Source organism: Callorhinus ursinus, unplaced genomic scaffold (genome assembly GCF_003265705.2).
Source record: "Callorhinus ursinus isolate GAN/ISIS: 27379988/994484 unplaced genomic scaffold, GSC_fseal_2.0 scaffold1272, whole genome shotgun sequence".
Classification (NCBI taxonomy): Eukaryota; Metazoa; Chordata; class Mammalia; order Carnivora; family Otariidae; genus Callorhinus; species Callorhinus ursinus.
In genome coordinates, this window is record NW_027398327.1 from 3397 (window position 1) to 12132 (window position 8736).

At 45.9% G+C, this 8736-nt stretch overlaps 1 protein-coding gene across 1 annotated transcript; it reads right to left on the minus strand.

The window, feature by feature from the left end:
- Positions 1-263: 263 nt before the first annotated feature.
- Positions 264-6770, minus strand: LOC112818890 (4-trimethylaminobutyraldehyde dehydrogenase). Its single transcript, XM_073890612.1, has 7 exons — positions 6750-6770; positions 5818-5947; positions 4891-5025; positions 3381-3577; positions 2596-2736; positions 656-844; positions 264-417 (listed from the first exon to the last, which is right to left on the minus strand). Exons 1-7 carry the CDS (start codon positions 6768-6770, stop codon positions 289-291), a joined length of 942 nt encoding a protein of 313 aa, XP_073746713.1. The 3' UTR covers positions 264-288.
- Positions 6771-8736: the final 1966 nt, after the last annotated feature.

An 8736-nucleotide genomic window follows, 5' to 3' on the forward strand; every position in this document is an offset into this window, starting at 1 on the left:
GAAAAACATATTCTTCAGCAACTTTCCTGAGAAACAAAATTCATTAATTTTTTTTAAAACATGCACTACCATTTTTTTTTTTTTTTTTGAGCGCCTTGCTTCCAGAACAACAGGTGTCGACCCAGTTAAGTCTCAGGTAAACTAAAGCACACTGCTGTCCAAGAGGAAGGGCACATGGGAGGTAAGGAAGAACTTCTACTCCTTAAGTCTGAGCAGTGGGGACACCATTTACTGACACTTGCTTTATACCATATACATATTTTATAAATATCCTTTTCTATCTGACATTTATTTCAAACTGTTTAAAAACAAACAAGAAGAGGACGTACTCAGTACACAAGGTCTCATGTAATATCCATCCTTCAATTTGGGATCTTCGGGTACATGTATGTCTCCACCACACAGCACTTTAGCACCCTGCCCAAAAAGAAGAAGAATGCATAGTTTCTATTAAACACACAACCCTGATATGCATCCCTGAAACATTCAGTGTGTCCTAAGCAGACACCTAGTTAGTCCACTGCAGGTACAAAGCAGAACACAGCTGAGGACATCGTGAGCCAAGCAGGTATTAGCACAGGAGAAGTGCACCCAGCAAGGAACGTGGAATACTTCCCCTCCCCCTCGCCCCATCCTATTTCTACTTGATTCTCACCTGCTCCTTTGCCAGCTTAACAAACCCAAGGACTCGCTCCAGGTGTGGGCGGTTAATGAGGGGACCCATCCTCGTATCTTCCAGAAGGGGATCTCCGATTTTTATCTTTTGGGTCCGTTTCACTACTTCTCTTATAAATTCATCAAGAATTTCCTTTTGCACAAATACTCTTGTGCCATTACAACAAACCTGAAGGACAGACACAAATTTGTATGTGTATAAGGAAAGAAAAAGGAAAAGAGGGAAGAATCCAACAGCTTTAATCTGAAAAGAGACAGTATACCTTTTTAAAAGGTTAGTTCCAGCTCTAAAAATTATCCCCATCCTGAACAGAATCACACAAGGAATTGTGGACATACCACCCTATCAGCAAAGAAATTGCCCGCCCTTCGAGAAGAAAGTTCTGGCTTTTTGTTTGTTTACATTTCCTTAAGGCCATTCATAGATCCACATGAGCCACATGAGCTCTCCTATTGCCTCCTGTCAGAGGCTCAATGGGGCCGTGTATTTTAAGAGTAGGAGGGGACGGGAAAGCAAAAATAGACTTAAGAACTAGGGGCTTGAGCCTAATAAAAACCTGAAGCATTTCACAGTGAACGTCTGTCTCTAAAATCACTAGTCATGACCACTTAGATCCTCCCATGGAACGTGAGCACAGATACTGTTCAAATGCTATCAGAACTATAGATACAAAGTCCAAAAACAGAGCCAAGTACTCATGCTCACAGAATAATGAACACATATCAAAAGGTCACGGGAGCTGCCATGAGCCAAATCGGCAATTATCTGAGCATCAGAATAAATAATGATAGTACATGGACTGTAATCCATAGAATAAAGTAAGAATCCATGGTCCATGATAATAAAAATAAATGAGTGAAAAACAACACGGGAGAAGGGAAAGTTCCTTCTCACAGTGGAGAGTGAACTAATAAATGCAGAAGAACAGTTTTATTGGGAAATCACCATTTGGGAACCCCCATCATAGAAACTGTTTCCAGCAAAAATCATCCCAGGGTGTTAAGACCAGTGGGGAGAGCTGAGGAGGTGCAGAATCCTGTCGCACTGTCTGCTATGTGACACGACTTCCCTGGTGAGCCTCTGAGAAGGACACAACATCGCTTCGGTGGTGTTTTTTTGCCCCAAACACATAACCCAAATCTTATCAAAAGGAAACACCAGAGAGACCCCAAATGAGGGACATGCTACAAAATAAATAGCTTGTATTCTTCAAAAATGTCAAGGTCCTGAAAGATAAGAATAACTGAAGAGCTGACTGTTCCAGACTAAAGGAGGCTATGAGGACACAACAACTAAATGCGACACACCTTCCTAGACTCGGTCTTGGACCAAGAGAAAGAAACTGTGTTTTTGTTTAGTTTGCTAAAAGGACTAATGTCAAACAAATGACAACATGAGGGGCGCCTGGGTGGCTCAGTTGGTTAAACATCTCCCTTCAGCTCAGGTCATGATCCTGGGGTCCTCGGATCGAGTCCTGCATCGGGCTCCTTGCTCAGCGGGGAGTCTGCTTCTTCCTCTGACCCTCTTCCCTCTTGTGCTCTCTGTCTCTCATTCTCTCTCTCTCTCAAATAAATAAATAAAATCTTTAAAAAAAAAAAAAAAAGAGAGAGAATGTACTTGTTTCTAGAAAATACAGACAGAAATGTAAAAGTTACGGATCTTACGTCTGCAACTTTCAAACAGTTCAGAAAAAGATAACATGCATACCTATGTATAGAAAAAGAAACAGAATGACAAAGGAAATGTGATAAAATGTTAACATTTGAGAAACGTGGCTCAAGGATGTGAAGGAATTCTTTGCACTATCTGGGCAACGCTTCTGTAAGTCTGAAATTATTTTGAAACAGAAAGCTTGAAAACATGCTGTTCGATGAAGGGGCAAGATTCCTTTGAGACCTCTGCCAGGGACGGGTGCCTACCTCGCCTTGCGTGAGGAAGTTGGCCATCAGCGCCCCCTTCACAGCGTTCTCCATATCACAATCGGAGAAGATGATCAGGGGAGACTTGCCTCCCAGTTCCAAAGTGACGGGTTTGATTCCTTTAGCTGACATCTCCATGATCTTACAGAACAAGAACAAACACACTGAGAAGCGTCATGCATATAAAACCACATGCTACATCAGCTAGAACCTGAGCCTCCAGGCATCTCGACCTACGAATGACCTGCAGCCTTGTTCTTGTCAGGGACTTTGCCCTTTCGTCTACTTATCCTTCTCCAGAACCCTTGAGAATCCACAGGACTGCACCTGACTTTCTGAGGAGGCAATGCATTTTGAAACTATCGTTCATTCACGTGTCACAGGTGGAAACCCTTCTATTACTATTACTGTGTTCAAGGCTGACAATTAGTTAAGGTCAAACAATACATCGGAAATAAACTGAGCGAGCACCCTTCCTTCTGAGGTGGCTGCTACAGAGGAGCTCAGGCACCAAGGACCCAAGTGGCAGCCCGGACCCCACGCTCAGAGACATGGGCAGATGACTTCCATCCCCTCGCGGACCAACTGCCAGCCTCATGTTCTGATCATTCCACCCCACTTCGTTCCCCGCTTCACACGTCTAAAGCACGCTTCAGATCTTTGTCCCGATCCCTATGGCCTCCCTCCCAGCCCAAGCTCAGTTAAGATTGGAAGATAAGCCTCCGACATGTACTCGGGGCAGGCCCGACACTGCCATTTGTGGGGACCCACACTGGTTTCGGTACCTTCGAGCCGGTGGGCACACTCCCGGTGAAGGAGACTTTGGCCACGTCAGGATGCTGACACAGAAACTGGCCCGTGGCTGCCCCTCCTTGAACCACGTTGAAGAGCCCGGGGGGCACGCCGGCCTCCGTGTAGATTTCGGCCAGCTGCAGCACCGACACCGGCGTGAAGGGAGAGGGCTTGAAGACCATGGCGTTACCTGCGCAAACCCAAGACGCGAGCACAGAAGACTGCTTAAGCCCGGTGATCCTCTGAGCACAGGACGGAACAGGACGACAAGCCAAGAGCAACTCCAAGTGTTCCCTGTTCCCCGCCCTCCGTCACCTCCTAGACCCGCACTGGTACAAATAAGTAAACCCAGCTTGTTCTCCCCACCTCGGCTTCTTGCAATGAGCAGATCCCAAGCCACACACCCACCCAGTCTCAACCAGGAACACCTTACATTCGCATTTCCAGGCCTTCCCACATCTATGATCTCATTTAACTCTTGCCACAGCAGGAGGAAGTGGTGCGCTCACTCCCATTTTAGAGAAGTTGAAATGGAAGACCAGAAAGGTTCATTTTGATGAGTCTCCAAAGCTTAGTGACTTAGTTCTAGTCTTTCTGTCGCAGCTGCCTCTGCCTCGCACGGGAACTTGCAAAAAGCAGGACATAAGTGGCAACATGAGGAAAGCTGCATTTCAACACAGTGGCCCAACTGTGGCGCTTTCTTTAACCTCAGGATTTTTTTTCCTAAGATACAATAAACCATCTTTTCCCACCGATTCGTCTTTAAATAGTATGAGAAAACTTCTTCAGTCAGCCAGCCCAAGTTTCTCTAATGGGAGCCTTGTTTATTATTTGTCTTAAGAAGGACGAAGTTTATCTTCTACTTCTTAAGTGAAGCCAAACTCTTGAGTGTGACTCCCTCCAAAGAAATTCATCCCACAATTCTTCTGCAGAAAGGAGAACTTATAAGGAGCACAAATCTAAATCAATGTGACCGTAAGAAATCAGGCTTCCAAGACCAAAATTAATGGTCTTCCTTTCCATAACAAAAATAAATTAGATAAATAAAAGTGGGAATAGGGGCGCCTGGGTGGCTCAGTCGGTTAAGTGGCTGCCTTCGGCTCAGGTCATGATCTCGGGGTCCTGGGATCGAGTCCCGCATCGGGCTCCCTGCTCCGTGGGAAGCCTGCTTCTCCCTCTGCTTGCAGCTCCCCCTGCTTGTGCTCTCTCTCTCTCTCAAATAAATAAAATCTTTTCAAAAATAAAAATAAAATAACAGTGGGAATAACATAGAAGCAATCCATGTGCATGTGCTAAGCTGTCAGGTCCCGAGGTGGCAGGGTAGGGAGGGACGCCCGTCCTCTGAGGCTTCAGGTGCCCCAAGGCAGGCCCCTTCTGCTGTGGAGTATGAGTGTGTGAATGAGTGTGCGTGTGTATGTGTGTGTACATGGGCACGGACAGGTGAGAGGTAGAGAATGGGGCGAGAGTGGACGGCTCCCACGTGGAAGAGCCATTCTTTCTCACCACATGCTAAGGCCGGTGCCGACTTCCAGCAGGCGATCTGGAAGGGGTAGTTCCACGCGCCTATTCCCACACAGACGCCAAGCGGTTCTCTTCTGGTATAACCAAACGATCCGCCTGGGAGCTGGACATGCTCGCCTAAGGGGGAAACAGAGGAGTCGCAGAGAATGCAGGACTGCCTTTCCAGAGACTCCGCCAACAGCCCTACTCAGCTTGTGCCACACTTGGTGGCCTCCCCGCTGACCCCGGCCTCCCCGCTGACCCTGGCCTCCCCGCTGTCCCTGGCCTCCCTGCTGACCCCGGCCTCCTCACTGTCTCCAATACACCGGTGCTCCCAGTCTCCGCTCTAATGTTCATTCTAGCCATGCATGCACACCTCTGCACATTCTCTCCGAAAAAGAATCCTACCCGTCCCTCAAACCTGTGTTCACTTGACTTAATATAATACTCTAAAACCTTAGAGCATCTAGCAGATAATAACTTAAAGGAAACAAGATGGAAGTATAGGACCCAAACCTCAGACTCTGGCTCCCCACAGCCCTGCTGGGTGCTGGTGCCATCCAACACCAACTACTGTAAACCTCACAGTCAAACAAAACAAAACCTTTTCTGCTAACTTAACTAGGTAGAACTAATAAATGTAACACTTACTGACCCTTGCAAGAACTGGTTTTTTAACAACCTGGCCTGAAGTTCAGGTACCATGCCGAGTGCTTTACGTATATTTTCTCATTTAATCCTTATGATAACGCACGAAGACAGTTTCAATAAGGAAAGATAAAGTAATTCTCAGGGTCACCCATGCGGAGAGTGATAAAACCAGGATTTTTAACCCAGGTCTGTCTTAATCCCCAAATCTCTCTCCCTTCACCACTAGAATCTGCTCTTCTGCCTCCTGGCCACCTGCTCCCAGGCCAGGCCAGGGCTCACCAGCCATGGATCCAGCCAAGCCCGCATAGTACTCGAGGCACTGCCATGAAGTGTCGATGTCCCAGCGGGCCTCGAAGATGGACTTGCCATTGTTGATGGTCTCCACGGTGGCGATTTCATCCTTCCGTTCCTTCGGGTAAAACAGAAGACTAGATTTAAGACATATTACCAGACACCTCAACGTATTCAACACTCAGATTATATCACGCAATTTTTAAAAATATAAACAGCTTGCACTTTTTTTTTTTTTTAGAAGGTGCTCAACCTAATTGGTGTTCAGGGAAAGGTACTTTTTTTAAATTTTATTATGTTAGTGAAACAGCTTGCACTTTAAATGAAGGGAGTGGTGCTGTTACATTTGGAAGAGAGAAAAAGATTACTGCGGAATAGAGCCCTAGTCTCCCCTCAAGTTAATCATCACAGATTTAAGACCCAGACTGCGTTTCAAGGTTGATTAGAAAAGGAATGGTTTGATGGGGCCCCTGAATGACTCAGTCGGTGAAGCAGCTGCCTTCGGCTCAAGTCATGATCCCGGGGTCCTGGGATCGAGCCCCACGTCGGGCTCCCTGCTCAGTGGGGAGCCTGCTTCTCTCTCTGCTCTTCACCCCACTCAAGTGCATGCTCTCTCTCTCTCAAATAAATAAATAAAATCTTTAAAAAAAAACTTGTAAGAAAAGGAATGGTTTGCGAAGTGAATGTTATATATGTGTATGTTTATAAACACGTACGCACATGCACATACTGTGTTTGCATGTATAGAGTAAGAGACAGGCATCATTACAGAAATGGTAAGCAATCGCCAAACACACATTTGTCAGGAAAGAGGTTATATACACGCATGGCTTTAAATTACCCAAAGACATGCAGCATGTGAAAATCACAAGATAATTACTTTCTAATGGTCAGTACTCATCAATTCGCTTTTTAAATACTGTCCCAGTTGTAGCCTCCATGACTCAGAGATGCTGGAGATGGTCCAGGGATGGAATGGAAAGGTTTGGGAAACCGGCCTAAAGAGAAAAGCTAAATAATGACTTTCTTTGTCCCAAAGATGAAAGACTTGAATGAACATAGCATGTAAAAGTAGACATTGGCTATTACGGATCCAGTGTAAAAATAAACAAGAGGGTGAATATCTGGACATACATAAAAGGTGCACCGAAAACTGACAAGATGCAGCACTGTCTTATGAAACCTGAGAAGCAGGGAGGCAGACCAGAAGCAAAAGGAAATGGCGACCGCAAATATCACGAGCCCATACCCACAGTACACACCTCGGGAGAGAAGAGGGGAGGAATACAAAAATCACTGGGAAAGTCGGCCCGCGAGATCGGAGCACATTATGGAAAGTCGGACCGCGAGATCAGAGCACATTATGGAAAGTCGGACCGCGAGATCGGAGCACATTATGCTTCCATAAAGGCCAGAGGCATCAAGAGTTTTGAGTGAGTCATTCCACCTTCATTACTAAGAAAAAAAACATATGGATCCAGTCTCTGCCTTCACGAACCTGATTTCTAAAATAGGAAGTTAGTAAATTCTAAATAAGTCGGCCCAGACCCTGCGCTCTCAGACCCAGGCAAGAGATAAGGACTTCTGTGTCCACGGGCCCAAAGCCAGTCAGCCGCTCTAACCACCCCCAGTGCACTGAACTAACCACTCCCTGCCCCTCACACGTTTAGGGCACACTTTAGACCTTTGCCCACAATATCAACGGCCGGGAGGCCCGTACAAACTAGATAAGATCAGAAGATAATCTGGGTAGGTCCGGCACTGTGAACCGAGAGATAAGTTTTCTTTAAATTATTAGATAACCCTGGAAATTACCCAAACTAAGACACAAAGGAAAAAAAAAATGGGAAAAAAATGAACAGAGCATCAGTTGCTAGAGAGCTTCAAGCCGCCCAGTCTGTGTGTAACTGGAGGCCCTGAGGAGAGACAGAACAGGGGGCAGAAATTCAGTTAGAACTTCCTAATTTTAAGTTAAAGCACTGAAAAAATCCCATCAACCTAGAATTATATACCTACAATTCTTTCAAAAGGCAAAGCAAAATGAAGACTTTCAGACACACCAGAGCTGAAAGAAGATCACCAGCAAACCTGCACTATAAATGCTAAAGAAATTTCTTTAAGCAGAAAAAATATGACACCACATGGAAATCGGGGCCTACACGAAGGAATGAGGAGCCCCAGAGGGAGGGGAGAAGCAGGCTCCCCGCTGAGCAGGGAGCCCTGACGCGGGGCTCGATCCCAGGACCCTGGGGTCATGACCTGAGCTGATGGCAGACACTTCCCCGACTGAGCCACTCAGGTGCCAAAGGGGTCAATTCTTTTCTTTTTTTCCTTTAAATTTTTTTATTGTTATGTTAATCACCATACATTACATCATTAGTTTTGGATGTAGTGTTCCATGATTCATTGTTTGTGCATAACACCCAGTGCTCCACGCAGAACGTGCCCTCTTTAATACCCGTCACCAGACTAACCCATCCCCCTACCCCCCTCCCCTCTAGAACCCTGTTTGTTTTTCAGAGTCCATCGTCTCTCATGGTTCGTCTCCCCCTCTGATTTACTCCCCTTCATTCTTCCCCTCCTGCTATCTTTTTTTTTCTTAACATATGTTGCATTATTTGTTTCAGAAGTACAGATCTGTGATTCAACAGTCTTGCACAATTCACAGCACTCACCATAGCACATACCCTCCCCAATGTCTATCACCCAGCCACCCCATGCCTCCCACCCCCCACCACTCCAGCAACACTCTGTTTCCTGAGGTTAAGAATTCCTCATATCAGTGAGGTCATATGATACATGTCTTTCTCTGATTGACTTATTTCACTCAGCATAACACCCTCCAGTTCCATCCACGTCGTTGCAAATGGCAAGATCTCATTCCTTTTGATGGCTGCATAATATTCC

Bases quoted from the DNA above. Each gene is read 5' to 3' on its own strand.
- LOC112818890 (XM_073890612.1), bottom strand. From the start codon at position 6,770: ATGGAGGCTACAACTGGGACA. The intron at 5,026-5,817 runs GTGAGCCCTGGC...TTTCCCCCTTAG, and splicing joins CTTGGCTGGATCCATGGCTG to GCGAGCATGTCCAGCTCCCA. The intron at 2,737-3,380 runs GTACCGAAACCA...TTGTTCTGTAAG, and splicing joins GTGTGCCCACCGGCTCGAAG to ATCATGGAGATGTCAGCTAA.